The following is a 16,179-nucleotide window of genomic DNA, read 5'->3' as shown; positions in this document are numbered from 1 at the left end:
TCCTAGCTGATTTTGTATCACACATTAAATGCACACACCTTATTTCTGAATTTTAGTATAGTTACTTGCTTTGGGCTATAAAATATAATCAGCTTTTCCTCAGTTCTGCTGCATAACTTACAAGAAGTGTATACTGTGCAAATGTATGTTGGAAATATAATTTTGCAAGGAAGTTCCTGCTACATTTCCAATACATTGGTGTTAGTGCACATAGAAATGCAGCAAAGTTTAGAACACCTTCACAATGTAACGTGCCTGTCTCTGACAGAGAAATTTTGATAATGCAATGAAGCCCTTAGAAAAATAAAATACTTATAGATCTGAGCTAATGTTTTCTAGGCAAGGTTTTGTTTGCTGTTTAAAACTTACTGGTCAGTTATTAGTGCTCTCTCTTATTGGAAGAAAAAAGAAGACCATCAAAAATTAAATGCTACCTCTGTGTCAAGAAATCCAGTTGTACTCAGTGGTCTTTTTTCTTCCAGCACTACTGTAGCAGAATTTATAGCCCAATCTTTTACTAAATCTTTCTGGTTCTCGTTGATAACAGGCCTATTATAATCTTGGCTGTCATCCACTCCAAATACCTGAAAATGAAACAAACCATTACATACATTAACCCAATACCATCCTGATACAATGTTCAATGTTAATGGATGGATGGTGGCATGCTGGATAGTGAGTTTAAATAGGTTTTGTTGTATTATGCTTATCTGCCATCTTGGCAAAATCTACAAATTAAATAGAAGAAAAATCTACAGAAATTAAAAAAAGAGCAGAAGTCTGTGTCAACACTGAAAATTCAAGGAACTGCTAGTTGGAATGGTCAGATGTGAAAAAATGACACTTTGATGAAAGAAACAAAAGGTAAAGGCAAAATCATTACAAAAACCATTTTACAGTCCATTTCCCAATTAAGGAAAAAACTAATAACTGGAACCACCAAATTTTCAGATTTTTGCTATTATCTAGTGAAAACAAGAAATACAAATGCTTACATCTGCTACTAATACGCTTATAGAATTATTTCTCTAATACAAACAAAATTTCAGTTTTTCATTTGTTAGGGACTTCGCAGATGTTATAAGTCCACCAGGTCTCACAAACCCTGTAGACTCATCTCATTCAAGATGTGACTTGCCATAGTTGTTCTACTACACTGTTTCCTGCTGATGCTTATATTAATCCCTTCCGCTTGTGATAGAATAACTTTCCGATGACATTTTAAAACCATTGCTCAGAGAAAAATACTAGAAAAACGTTATTATCAAGGCAATTTAGTAATAAGGACTTAAGCAGGAGAGCCAGCATATTGTCTGTCAAATTCCTCATGAGTTATAGATACTAAGGAATATGAATTGCTTTCAGAATTGATGTATACTTCAAAGATATTTTAGAGAATATTTTGTATCTTGGAAACATATAATTTATAAAATTTATACATTTCTGCGTAAGAAATAAATTCACTACTTTACTACTAAGGATTTGGACATCAAAAAAATTACAGAATAAAAATGGAAAAACCCTGTACACATTAAAATTGGCTGCTAAAAAGAAACTGTTAACATCAAAAATTGTTTTGTCTTAGAGAAAGACAAAGAAAAGGAAGAAGGAAATGACCTTCACAGATGTTATCCTCCTGCAAAAAATACTACTAGTGCAAAAGAGAAAAAGACATACAGAATTATTTTTTCCCCAAAACTGTCTCGTAATTCAGTTTTGCACAGCAAAGCTAGAGGACTGGTTTATTAAAATTCTTAACAAGGTTAATGTATTTAAAACGGATTCACCACTAGATGGCCACAAACCATAATGTTTTTTAGTGTCTGAGAAGCAGATGAAGGAAAAAAAAAATAATTAGGCATCCTGTCATTCAACTGCTTATGCTCTTCTAAATGTCCAGAAAGATGCTGCTATAGCATTTATACATTTACAACTGAGGAAGCTTTTTCAAACGCACTGGATTTGTATTTTGCTCTCGTACAAAAAGCCTGCTTTCTGCAATTCTAAAATTCAGGCAATGCTCCCCAGTTTCCCATTAATACATAAATCATGTCTAGATACGCTTATGCACCAGTTGCTTAAGAGTATTTCATAAATATTTCTTTTCTTAAAAAAAAGTGTGATATAACTTAAGTTTTCTCTTTAATAATATACTTTTGATCTGTACAGTTGTAGCAATTTTTGAAGATACAAACTAGTTATTGTCCATTGCCCCCTTTCTTTGAATATATCGCTATACTGCAGCCACTTTTTTCCTTGTTTAACATAGTTCCATTGATTACAGAGTTTTACATGTTCTTTTAAATGAAGGAAATTCTTATTTTATCGCATAAGCACCTGAAGGAAAATATGAATTCCACACTTCCATATCTAACCAGGACTATAGGAGTAAATTGCTGCTTGTAAATTGCTTCATATTATCTGGTGGCACATTTATTTACCATGTCAAATTTCTTTACCTGTATCACAAACAACAGCACCTAAGGCTTCTTTCCTTCATTCTTACCTTTCCCAGTACTGAAGTCCTGTCTAAACAAATTTTGTTATTCTTCTTCTATTACTGAAATTACTGCGAAACCAAATCCAAATATTGCCTATTTTTTCTGTGAAAGGTAATATGGGTAGCAATAAGACCCAAGCAATAGATTTACTTCATAATACTACTCCTAATGCTCCCTCTGTATATATAGTAGGGATATCATAGGCCAGAAAAGATAAGCAAAATATTTGGGGACACTTATTATTAGAAAGAAAGGGAAAGCATCTTCTTCAATAAATGTATATTTTTGCACTACACATTCATTCTGCATCTAGGAGCACTGGTATGTGCATGCACCTGCCCTGTCTAAGTTCCACTGCTACACAACTGTAAAGCTCCTCTTCTCAGCAAGAAAGAAGAGATTCACACAAGTGTGATCTAGCCCAAAGACTAGATTTCAGAACTGTGATTTAGAACATCACTTACACATCTGTCACACACCTGCAGAAAATGAATACTATCAGAATTTCACGATTAACCAATCCGCTTCCACTGTTCACCAAATAATGAAAATATACCCTCAAGAGAAACAGCCATGGCATAACCTGAAGGTTTCTGCTGGAAATCATCTCTCTACCATTTAGAAAAATGCAATTTGTACTTTATGGGTTGCTATGATAAGGTATGTGTGCAAACAGTGGGCTGTTGTGATTGAAGCCTGAACGGACAGAGACCTGTATCTTCCTACAAAGACTGAATGAAATTCTTCAAGGCTTCCAATTCTTCAGACGTTTCTGTTCTTTAAATATCTTTATGATTTCAAAGTCATTTAAGGGAAGTCTAGGAGATAACTTAACCAAACCAAAAAAATCCTGAGTAAATGCTGATGACACCCATGGCTGCATCTCTTATCTATTTATACAAAAAGACTGAAGTTTCTTTCTATAAAGCTTGTATTTGTCAGAAGCTGCAGCTACAGCTTTAAACAGAAGCAACTACCATATGTATTTTGATTAACGGTGTTTCGGGGCAGAAAAAGATGAAGCCAGATTCCATGATACAGGTTTGGACATGACAAGCTGTTTGAAAAATGAGAAGAATAACAAACAAGAATTAACAAAATCTACGTAACACAATACAAGCAAGATGCAATCATTGCAAGAAGTACTGGCGTATTTTTGGACACAGAATGAGTTACAGGACCAAGTCTGAGCACGTGCCTTGTCCTCTTTTGCAAGGGCTAATTTTGTAGAAAGCAGAGGAATCTGTTTTGGCAGGCCATACACATTTCCCTATGAAAACAGCTCATGACTCGGAGCACACCTGCTTGTCACCATAGCTGAAACACAGCTTTAACACAAGCTAGCTTTAGTGATCAGGAATTGGTCTTGTTCACTCTCCTTTCCCCCCTTCCCCTGCCCCCCAACAGATGAATTAATATCTTTTGTACCACAGATGAACTATACTAGAGGTCAGTATAATGACTTTAGGATTAACTATCAAAAGTGATGATTCTTTAAAACCACAGAAGCCATTTTTCTTTATTGATATACGTGAGACCTTCTAGAAATTAAAATAAAAACTGGTTAGAAAAATTAATGGCAACAGGAACCATTTTTCTGAAGCAAAAGGAAGAAAATGGGTTAGCTAAGAAAAAAACCAAAACCCCACTTGTTGTCTTCTTTATGTGCTTTTCATAAACTTTAAAGTTCTTGAGTAAGAAAAAACTTTTCCAGTTGTATCTCATTTATGTGCCTTTCAGAGTTCCTAACGTTGGACTTTATACTTACTTTTATTTAATTTCAGGACACTGACTTTAAACTATTTCATTGTTTATGAAGATCACACTGCAGTTCTACACTACTATAACTACTCAGTACTTAATGTCCACAGAGCTAATTCCTCATCCAAATCATTACTGAAGATATTGATATCAATGGGGAAAAAAGGTCTTATTTGAGACTCCTAATAGGTATGTTCACTCAGTTTTACAGCAAATTATCTATATTAGAACGGGATTCTATTGTTCTGCATACATACATACTGCACAAAGCATTACAAAACATTTCTAAGAGGACTAACACAAATTAGGAGCATAAATTTTATTCAAAATGCAAATCTGAAGAATTCTACCTAGTTTTAAAATTTTAAGTTTCTAAAGTTTCCCCAATACTCTTACCGCTGTAGTCTTAACATAAAGGATATGCAGTAATTACTAATAATAAGATTAATAGAAAACCAACAAATAAATAATAAGGATTCTAGCTGCAATTCGGAGAGCTGTAACTAGGAACCTATCCATTAATGATGGTATTTGTAAACTAAAAGTATTTGAATAATTCTCCTTCTATTCTTTCAGATCCTAACAACAGTTACAGCCACAATTTGGAGACATATTTGAAAAAGATGATGATTTAAATGCTATTAATTTCAGTGCAGGCAATCTGTATACAAGGAGCAGAACAAAACCCAAAGACAAAAAGTGTATAAAAGGGAATTCAAAGATTAACAGTTAAAAAAGCAAACTAAATCAAAGCAGAGCACAGGTAAGGAATAAGGGGTTGTACTGTACAGTGCATTAAAGACAGGACCATGGCAAAATAAAACAAGGAGCGAGTTATTAAATTTGAAATAAAGTATTTGCCATTGTAAAGTGATAGGAATGTTAATTATAATAGCAATTATGTTTCATAACTTTTTAGGGGAAAGGAAGATGATGAGTGTTTTTGATTGTCACGGAAGTCAAATAAAAGCAGATTTCAGAAACTCAGCTGTGAACTGATACAGTCAGACCAGCGAGAAAGAAGGGGGGGGGAGGGGGAAGAGGGAAGAGACATGAATTTGGAAACACAAGCAGGATTTGGACACAATTTGGATGTACTAAGCAAGAAGAAGAAAGTGTAAATAAGCCACACTCAGAGGGTGCTTGATTGACAGGAAGAGAGGATTCCAGAGAGCAGGGAAATGGAAGAGACTTCAGATCCATATCGCAGATCATCTTGGCAATGTTGCACTTTGTGTTCAGACTGAGCTCCTCAATTCTTCCAAAGAAGGTAGTCCAGACATTCATAATATACAGTAAATTGCTTGTTAAAAGTCAGAGTTACTGATCAGATAGAAAAGACAAAAGGCAAACATTTTCTTCCCACCTTTGAGAAAGTGTGATGAGCCAGAGTACGATGCCTAAGCTCACTTTGTTTTTAGCTACTGCATGAACTGTGTTTAACCAAGTTGCTTCTGAGAAGTCTGATTTTAATAGTTTTTGCTTGTTCTTGGCAGTTATCCTAGCCATCCCAGGCGAACAGACTGTGTTCTGTGCAGGGCCTATCTCATGAATAGCCATGGATTTTCACAGAAGCTGTTTATGTCATTTTAACTACATATTGAAGATATAGAATCAGATGCAAGACGCTCTGGTATAAAAAAAGCTACATAAGCAAATGAAAAGGATCAATGTGCCAAGTCTAATAACTTCCTCCACCAGACGCCAGTTACATATTTACATGCATACATATTTTGTACCTGTTTGCTACAGTGAAGAATTCATTTTCTTTAGAATTCCAAATTCAAAAGGAAACAGTAAGTTTAGAGACTGTAAGACTCCTCTCCCCTCAGAAGAAGAAAGATTACAAACATCCTCTGAACTCTTGACAAAATTGATATGCTCAGATGATTTGACAGGCTTCAACTATTCTACTGTTTTTTCAGCATTGTATTCATAAAATACAGTCATTCTGCAACCAAGACACTCTGTGGGGCTAAAAGGCATTCTTTCTAGAAGAAATTGCTGAAGCAATGGCAAAAGCAATTAAACCCAGAGGGTGTGAAAAGACAGAAGACCTGAAAGTCATTTTCTGAAAGTAGATATATCTGTCTTGGTTCCTTAAACAGTCATTGAAACATGCTGAGATTTATTTTTTTTTTCCCTCCTAATTTACTCCCTGCCCGCTGATTCTTTTCAGGTAGTTCGTCATTTATAATACTACAAAAATTTGCCAAGAGGAGTTCCATAACATGTATGTTAACTCCATAACAAGAAGAGTTATAACAACATGTATGTTAAGTACTGTAATGAAAAACATTTTCCCCTCTCTGTTCCATCCACTTGCACTGTAAATATAAGTTTTTGGATGAACATAGTTTTAGTAAAAGAGTTCAGAATATATATTTTCTAATAAACCTTGCAGATCTTAAAAAAATGTTTTGATTTGGTATATGGCTCCACGTTTTAAAATCAATCCCTGCTGTGCACTGCATACTATTTACAAATGACGGAAAACAAGTGTATACTTCTCACAGAATTAGACTGATATATACAAATGTAACAATGTAATAAAATATCTACTTACGATTTTGTCACTATTACTTCCAAAATAGTTAGCATAACATTAACCTTAAACTTGTCAGTCCACAATTCTTCATTTAGCAGTTATTTTATGCTTAATACAATGTTTCATGCTATCTGCAAGATTACTGATAAAACATTAAGGTTTGCAACAGAGAAGACAAGATTTGGTAAACAAGCTTTATGAACACTTAAAGCAACAACAACAACAAAAAATCATCCAAAAGTACACAGTCCTTGAAGAACACATTAGCTAGTAACATAATACGGCATGAACAGACATACCGTGGGAGTAAAAAGAGTAAGGAGATTCTATTTTATTATAATCTCCTTTCAGAATAGATTCATTCCCATTCATACACATACTCAAAAAAAAGTCAAAACAAACTGAAATGTAAGTATCATCATGAGCAGAAAGATGCAGAAATGAAAATGGAAAACCTGCTGTCTATATGAACACCAACACAGCTTTCCCTCCAAAATTATTAGTTATTCCAAATTTTTAAAAAGGAAAAAAGAATCTCTCTCAAGATTGTGTCAACAGAATAATATTTTATGTATACTCTTTGTATAGTATATAATCAATCAAAACTAAAGACGATAGCATGCACATTAAAAACAAGGTCATTATTATGGCCTATCTATATAAACAAAGACTTTAAAACAGTATCCTTTTCCAATTTAAAATAAATTGGAACATGATCTAAAATAGGAACTTTGCACTGAAAACAAAATCATTAAATGGTCACAATAACTCTTTTTGAAGATGGCAGAAGGATGGATTGAGGTTCGATTGTGGTACTTTTTTTCAAGTTTTACTTCTCGTTGGGAATCAGTGTGTTGAATTCAGGATCTATAATTACTTCGCTGATAAAAAAAATTAATTATTTATCAGGAAATTTAAATTAATATAACATCATTGAAGAAAACAATTTTGGGACCAAAGAAAACTTTATCTAAGCCCAATGTTTCCATATGCATATGAGCTGCTATAACATTCCAGATTCCCTGGTTAGCTAGGCTGATGAGAACTGAAACATACATACAGCCTCTATTCTGCTCCTTCCCTTCCCACACATGCACAGAAGAGTTTAACTCTGCTATAGTAAGTTCTACAAAGTACTTCCATTCAGAAATACCCTGAAATGAAATTGGCTGAAGAAGAAAAACAAAACAACCCTACACAAACAAACAAAAAACAACCCCCCAAGAAAACCCCTGAAGAGCTTGCAAAAAACTCATTGAGTTGCTTTTTATTTATTGCAATAGCCTCAAAGTATTTAATATTTCAAACACATCCAGAATTATTTGCACATTCATTTATTAAAATTTATTAGTGGTAGTGTTTTGCTTTATTGAAAAAAGGAAACGCATTAGCCCGATAATTTGCAGTCTTTTTATATCAACAAAAAGGAAGATGAACTGCAGAAACACCATTTTGAATTCTTTCATTCACTGACAGACTTAACCTTTTCAGTGGCCTAGGAAGATTTTTTTAACCTGATATGACTGCTGAGAACAACTATCTTCTAATAGAACAAATCTGATTTATTCAAAAAATGTAAAACAGATAGAAAATTTACAACTCAGTGCAAAATAGAGAGCAATTGCTAAGTGTTAACAGAAGGAAGCACTGAACCTATCTAAAGGGCAGAATGGCTGGATGTAAAAGAAAAACAAGTCCTATGACTGTGCCCCATTTACTCGTCTATTTTATGTGTTAAAAGTAACACTGAAAACATGTTCTAAATCAAATCAAGATCCTGAATTTGTTTTATTTTGTACTTAGCCATTAGCTGCAACAATAAGAGTATTATTTGACTAGAAAGAGTCATGGCTTTCTGAAGCTATTTGAGTAGAGAATATTGTATGCCTGTTATGTTCAAGGTGGCCTTTGTAGTATGCAAGAGCAGCTTCTCTTCCTTACACATTGATGAAATTGCTCTCAATGGTAATTTTAAAAGGAGCTCTGCAAGTATAAAAAGAGAGCCAGCACCTATTATTCAATCATAACTTTCTTTCACATTATTAATGTATTTATTTTCTAAACCTGTTTGCCTACTAACCAATTCACACTTCTCTATGAATTTAAGTGACATTTGAACACCTGGATGCAGAAATAGCATTGGCTAATGAAAGGACTTTTAGGAAGCAAGGTTTATTGCTATTTTTCAAATGTTTTCTATTTATAAAGAACATTAAGACACAACCACACATTTATACTGTAGAGAACAAGTGAAAAGAACACATGAGTTTGTGAGGAGCAGCACCGATCTTGCTTAGAATTTATATTTTGTAAATTAAAGGTGGCAGAGTACCATATGGAAACCCATGACAGAATAAAAATGCAAGTAAACTAGTGACAGAAGAGGGAAATGTACAACACATTTCCATACCAGTAATACTGTCAGTATTCACTCAGTCTCTACATATCAAAAAAACAACAGGATTTGAAAGAAATAGTGTCAAGTTACTAAAACATAAAATGAGTCACAAGTCCTAGAACATGTGTTTTGGAGAAAATTTCAATAATACAAGATGGAGTTTGCGTGCATGGGTTTGTGTTACTTGTGAAAAGCACAGGTGGATCCTATGTAAGCACAGGAATATTGTGGAGATAGCATTCTCACCAGTTGACTGACCAAGGAGAGCAGGCAGTTACAGTGGGTAACAGCTGAAGATTGTAACTGTTTCCAAGTCACAACCACTATCTCTGCAATGGGAACTCTGACAAATCATGAAATTCGCCTAAGCAAAAAAACCCCAAACCAACCCCCTAAGCCATACCTATTTTCCTTCTATGATAGTTTCATGTTTTGATATTTGTCCTGGACACATACATGTATATGTATTATATTTTTTTACTTATTTTTTTTTAGTCATTACTATTTTGTTAGTTATTCTCCAAGATGTTTGTTTTGTTCTAAGAAACATGACACACTAATTCTAAACATAAGCAACCTGTTCAAAGCCGGCCACAAGCCAGTGATATTTACTTTCTCTGACAATATCTTTAAGTTTTATGAATAAAATTCAAATAACAGCACAGAAGAAACAATTATTACTATTCCTGAAATACTATGTAATTACATCAGTTTCTATCATGGCTGATCTAAGCATAGGAGATTTTAAAATACAATCAGATCCAAATGATTAACTGACATACAAGTGAAACAGGAACAATCTTTGGAAGAGTCCAGGCATGTACAGGTCGTGCATCTTTTTTTTATGTTTACAACTGAAAACTATCTGCTTACTATTTTTATGACGTACTTTATTTTTTCGCCATAAAATAAAATCTATTTTTTTTAAATCCTGCAAATTTGCAAACAATTTAACAAATTTCTCTTTTCCTACTCAGTTCAGTCTCTGTGGGCATTTATATAAATTGATTTTATTCCAGTGACCTTGCCTGTCAGATCTTGAGATCTTATCTGATTTTAATTTTATTGGCTCAGCAAATTATCTAAGTGTTGAAAGTTGCGTAAGACACAAGCCTCAACATTTTTGGAATCTTTCATTTTAGGTAAGTGACAAGACATTCACTCCGAGGCAGTCATCACTGCAGATAAATGATTACACCTTTCTCTTAGGAAAAGTATCTCACTAAAAAGCTTTTCTGTTACTTAGAAAATGTCTTCCTCTTTCCTTCTGATTATTTTTGTATCTTTCTCACATTCTCTTTTCAAAAGCCAGGCTTTAAAATGGCTAAGGGAAAAAAAAAAAAATGTTGTTATTCTACTCCTTTTCTGCTGTAGAGACAATACTTTTTTCTTTGAGACTGAAAGAGTAGCAGAGGAAGAAATGGATCCTTAGCAATCTAAATGAAATCAAGATGCTGAATAAGCAGGACAGCACCCTTTTTGGATTTTTAAATTCATTGCACATAAGTATCTATTTTCCTTGAGTCTATTTCCTAGAATCTTTAGTAAAAGGCTACATTAAACAAAAATGGTACTTTTGAAGGAAACAATATAGCTCAACATTAAGGTCTTTCCCCCTCCTGTTAAAAATTATACAGATAGATGGTTTTTTCCATTTTTCTGAGAATTTTAACTTTGATTTCCTGCATGCCTCTCTTGGATTCTTAACTCAAAGAAGCATTATTAATCATGCCTTGATTTTTGACAAGTTAATGCGCCACTCTTGCATTTGTGGTTTGCTCTTATGTTCCCTTCCAAAGAAAAAAGTAGACTCTGCCTACAGGAGTAAGGCTAAGGCTAAGTTTTCCCAAGTGAATGAGTCACACTGAAAGCAATCTTCGGATATTTTGGTCATTCTCACCCTTTCCTCCAGTAAAAGGGAAAAAATACCCAAACCCAGAAGTATTTTATTCCATAGGAAATTCTTCAGGTAAACATGGGTCTTAGTACCATTCTAATGTAAACTGTCACTGACAGACTGCACTGACAAGACTGCATTATTTGTGCAAATGTTTTAGAAAGTTATCCTTGCTATCTGTAGTGCATTTTTTCCCCAATCCTAGCAAATGCAACTCTTGAATTTCAGTTAATCTTTTCACCCAACAGAGACTCTTAAATGAGACTCAATTGAGCAGGCATCATAACTGATCAGAAAAAGGACTGACTTGCCAACAAAGAAAGAGAGGTTATACTGGAATTATTGATAAAATGTATACTAATAATTCTCTTAAATCCTCAATAAAGCAGCACAGCAGTCAACAGGCTAGCAAAAGTCCTTGTCTTATTCCTCACTTATCCACCCTTAGCAAAGTAACAGAATCCACAGCATTAGCAATTTAAAATAGGAGGGAAGCAAAGCTGAGCTCAGCTAGAGGAAGAAATTTTGGCTTCCATTTGGTTTTGATTTTCTTCACTGGATGCTTTTCTGCACTTCATAAAAACAATATCATACTTCTTTCATATTACCGAATCAAATAAGAATTGTGCAGCAGGACTCTTTGAACTGGGTGTAAAATATACTGTTCATAATACTTCAGTACAGATACTAAGTGAAAAGATACAGAAGACCTCAAAGAAAAAACATCTCTGCTTTACTTCCTACCAAATCTTTAATTTCTAGTGGTGACACTTGTTAGGTTAGCAGTAAGGGGTATTTATGATATCCAAAAGCTTTTTATACAACACTAAGAATATTAACCAATACTTTACTACCATCCCTAATGCTTACATTCACCTCCTGTTCCTGAATCTCTCCTGTAACAGGAGAGATTTGTTTCAAACAAAAAACTGACTGCGGGTATTCTGAATGGATATTAAAGACAACAATTAATTTGAAATTTTATTAAACATTAGACAGTATTAACATTCTTATAAAGTATATAAATTGTCTACCTCCAAATATTATTTTTTCTGGTTTCCAAGTAAACTCTGTGGCACAACTATACTTAGCAAAAACAGGACTTACACATTTTCTGATGCAATTGAACTGAAGATTTATAACTTAAGAATTAAATGTAGATATTTGTAGTCACTAAGTCAAAGCAATGATGTTCTTTAATATTCACTTGCTTCATTTAGAATGCTTTCATATCTCAGAAGTTCTTCGAATACTGACTCAAAGAAGTCAAAAGTCTCCTTTTCAGAATCCATAAGGCAAACCCTTTATCTTTATGATTTTATTGAAGGCAATTCTCTTTATTTTAATCCCCTCCCCCCAAATGCTCCATAAACACCTTTTATAAAATAAAACCATCTGTAATAAAATTTCCCATTTCCCCACTATGTCAGCATTTTTCTAAAAAAATCAAACCAGTGAAGCTAGCTTGTCTTTCAAAAAAATATTTTTCAACGTTTAGCCAAAATTCATTCTAAATGTATTAATATATTTGTTCATCTCTGAAAAAGTTTTAGACACACAAAATCAATCCTTAGATAATTCTAGAACAAGTAATGAATTTCTTGTTGAATCGGCCAAAAAATTGCCTAGAATTGGATGCCAGCATTCTAGCACAATGGATTGTTTAGGAAAACACAACAATAAAAGAAAAAAAATCCTCTTCAAGAGTCAGTTAAGCCAAACGATTAAACGTAGCCTCCTACCTGTATCTTCCTCTTTAATCCAAAGAAAAAGTTATTTGCAATTATTTAATTGCAAACACGATTTGTATTGTTATTTATATTGTTACCAAGAAGCAAAAGTTACTTGGTCATCATCTAACAACTCTCATAAAAATACCAGTTAATTGAATTCTGTTGCCTAGTATTATTACAGTACCTAAATCTTTTGGAAACACATTAAAACTACCAAACTAAAAGAACAGCAGTATCAAATAGGAATAATTTTTAGCCCAATGCCTGCTGCTGCTTTTATAACGTTCCACATTTCATCATTATAGACTGGCTTAAAAAACTTGTATTATTGCAGCAGCTTTAATAAGTAGAACTGAAGTAGTAGACTGTTGGCCACACATCACATACCACTTCAACATCAGTATACCTTTTAGGTTTCTCACCTTGTCAATCATTTTACGGGCTTCCATTTCTTCAGAATTGGGATTTTCCAACTCAATAGTGTAAGTACCTTTGTCGCTCTGGTCATCCTCGTTGTCCTTTTCAGTAGCAGCAGAAATATGTTGGCTTTTCAACTTTTTGTCCATCTCCTGGTTCTGACTAGGCCTATGGCCAAGGCTTCCTGAACTTCTTAACAATGCAGCTTGTAAGACAGGTAATGCAACAGAGGGTTCTTCTGATTTTTGTTTTAGAAGTTTTGCATGAACACCATGTACCGCTCTGTGATGTGATGAGCTAGCTTGCACAGATGAAGGGACTGCTTTCTCTCCTGATGTAGGTTTCGCTCTTTCAGCTCGTGCATGAGGTGTTGGAGATGGAGATTCCGGGCACAGAGCTCCTACATTCTGAGAAAAAGAGTAAGAACGTCTCTTTCGAGGATGGTCTTCATCAAAAAACTCAATCATAAAGGCAGTCTGACTCAAACCAGCTTGCTCTTGCTGCTTTTCTGTGGGATGGACTTTCTGGTGTGACTTTTTCAGGTCCGTATGATGATGCCTTAAGTGTTCTTCAAGTGCTGCGCGCTTACTGTAATGTCGGTGTGCACCAGCATTTTCTGAATCACTTTGTGTACCATCATCATGCTTATTCCCTACAAGCAAAGCAAAAGAATATATAGCACAATGAAACAACCGCCCCCCCCAATCCAACACATACAAAAGAAACTGGCAAACTAAGAAAGAAAGAATTTCAAATTGGTTTTCTGTTTAGACTCCAACAGCTTTCAGTACCTGCCTCTGCAAATTTTGTACAGCTCCTGGTAATGCATTCAACTTGCTACAAGTCAAACGATGAAACACTTTACAAGCTGATCAGTAACAGCAGTGCATTTGAATTACCCTTTTCACCAATATTCTCATCTGTGAATACTTATCAGTGACTTACAAAAGCCAGTATTTTACCAGCTGTACTATGGTATGCTTCTGAATTATATTAATTTTGTTACACAGCCAGTTGATTACATATGACTACTGAAATCTTCTAGGCAGGGTTAAGAGGAAAAAGAAAACCCTAAAATAGTCCTTCCAGTAGCTGAAAATACGCACTGAGAGCCACAGTTCATATTGTTGGATTCCTCACACATTTACAACACTTTATCATGAGAAATGTCTACTAAAAATTGGAATGAATTCTTTATTACTCTTTCCAAGAAGTACAATGAGTTTTTCCATCATTCACTCCTCTCAGCATCTGATGTATGCATGTAAAATGGTTGTTATTACTTATTCATTCCACAAACTACTTTGAGATCTATGAATAAGGATTACGTATTTAATAAATCATATATATGCCTATAAATATAGTTTGTAATGATACCTGAAAATGCATGGAAGGCTGGATACTCATACACAGTAAGTCACATTTAACACAGAGCAACTTCATGTACAATGACAATGTCTACACTTTTAAGTTTCAGCTCAGTTCCTGAGAAGGAACAGTTTTACCTTCTTTGAACCCTTTTGGATCAAGTCTTACTCATGTATACATAGAATGTACAATTTATTTTTTTTTATTCTCAAGAAGATAGCTTTTTAAGATTTTCTCACTTGCACAGTTAGGATATGCAGCTACTAGTCAGTTAAATAGTAATCACATATTGGGAAACCTTACTTCTCAGACTAATAGCACTGAATACACAGCTGAAATCCCAACTTACATTCCTGTTTGCTACTTATTTGTAGAGTGCCTAAGAAAATGATGTGATGGTTCATATACTTCCAAATAATAACAATAAATATCAACACCACAGTGAAAGTCATATAGCATAATTTTAGCAGTGTGACTTCAGTACAGGACATTGTAAGAAAAAGCTGAGGAGAAAAAACAAAAAGTTTTGTTTTTTTTTAAAAATCAAACTTTCAAAGTGGCTAGGTATATTCTCTTCATTTATGATTTGAAAAAGTACAAGCAATGAGTGAGAATACAAACAGATTACAGATGACAACAAAATTCAGATATTTATTATGGCCATAGGCACCCCATAATTTAGACCTCTTTCAGATGAAAATTTACCAAACTTTGAGGAGTTTCTGCCAGGAAAAGGTTAAGGCTTTGTAAACAAAGCACTTCCTATTTCTCAAAGTGGCATGGCTAATATTTTAAAGAATGTTCATGAACATAATACATTATCATGAAGACCAAAGAATGCTCTGTGATATGGTCTAAAAGAAATATTATACTATTATCTTAATGCTAGCACATTGATAAAATTATTTTCTCAAAATTTTATTTTTCAGCTTAATTTGGAAGAGTCAGCCTTAAAAAGCAGACTTTTGATCAGCAAGACAAAGCACATTGTATCCAGTCCCAGCTGGCTTAAGAGCTAGACATGATAATGTTGCAGAATCAAGAAAAATGGGAATTGCAGGGTTAACCTGCTGAAATCGAAAACAGAAAATGAGAGACTTGAAAAGGTTCTTCCGAAGTTTTCATTCTGAAAGTTTGAATGTCACTGGAATCTTCATCTGAACATCAAAACTACTTTCTTCTCTATTCTGGTAAGTAGCATCCAAAAGAAAGTACACTTATCACACTTAACATTTGATTTAATTTTATTTGAAGTGTCCCTGTCTGCAGTAAATGAACATGTATAATCACCTGGAACTCCATTCAACAGCAGCATTCTTATATATACAATATTTTGCAAGCTTAGTATAAAAATTGAAGCTCTTGGTCTATTTCCGATTCCTGACTCAAACTTGACTCCATCATATATGATCCATTTAAGCATAATAACTATAGGATGTATTCTTTGCTATAAATGATTTTCTTACAGCACATGAATATTCACAGAACATATGCTATTGGAAGAGTTGCTAAAAGCATAAATTGAACTTGAGAGCTTGATTCTAAACAGCAATTCA

At 34.1% G+C, this 16,179-nt stretch overlaps 1 protein-coding gene across 7 annotated transcripts in view; it reads right to left on the bottom strand.

Annotated features, from left to right (window-relative positions):
• The window catches only part of CEP170 (centrosomal protein 170), a 105,292-nt gene that overhangs the window by 39,734 nt on the left and 49,379 nt on the right, over nucleotides 1-16,179 (bottom strand). For 6 of the 7 annotated variants that reach the window (XM_050895220.1, XM_050895221.1, XM_050895223.1 and 3 more), the window contains 2 exons: nucleotides 13,261-13,907; nucleotides 435-584 (listed from right to left, as the gene is read on the bottom strand). In XM_050895220.1, coding sequence (XP_050751177.1) covers nucleotides 435-584; nucleotides 13,261-13,907 — 797 coding nt within the window. The remainder of the gene's footprint in view (nucleotides 1-434; nucleotides 585-13,260; nucleotides 13,908-16,179) is intronic. The other variant, XM_050895225.1, reaches the window with a different exon arrangement.

The sequence above is a fragment of the Gymnogyps californianus genome, chromosome 3 (assembly GCF_018139145.2).
Source record: "Gymnogyps californianus isolate 813 chromosome 3, ASM1813914v2, whole genome shotgun sequence".
Taxonomy (NCBI): Eukaryota; Metazoa; Chordata; class Aves; order Accipitriformes; family Cathartidae; genus Gymnogyps; species Gymnogyps californianus.
Note: the sequence above shows the minus strand (reverse complement) of the source record. Positions and strands in the feature narration are given on the sequence as shown.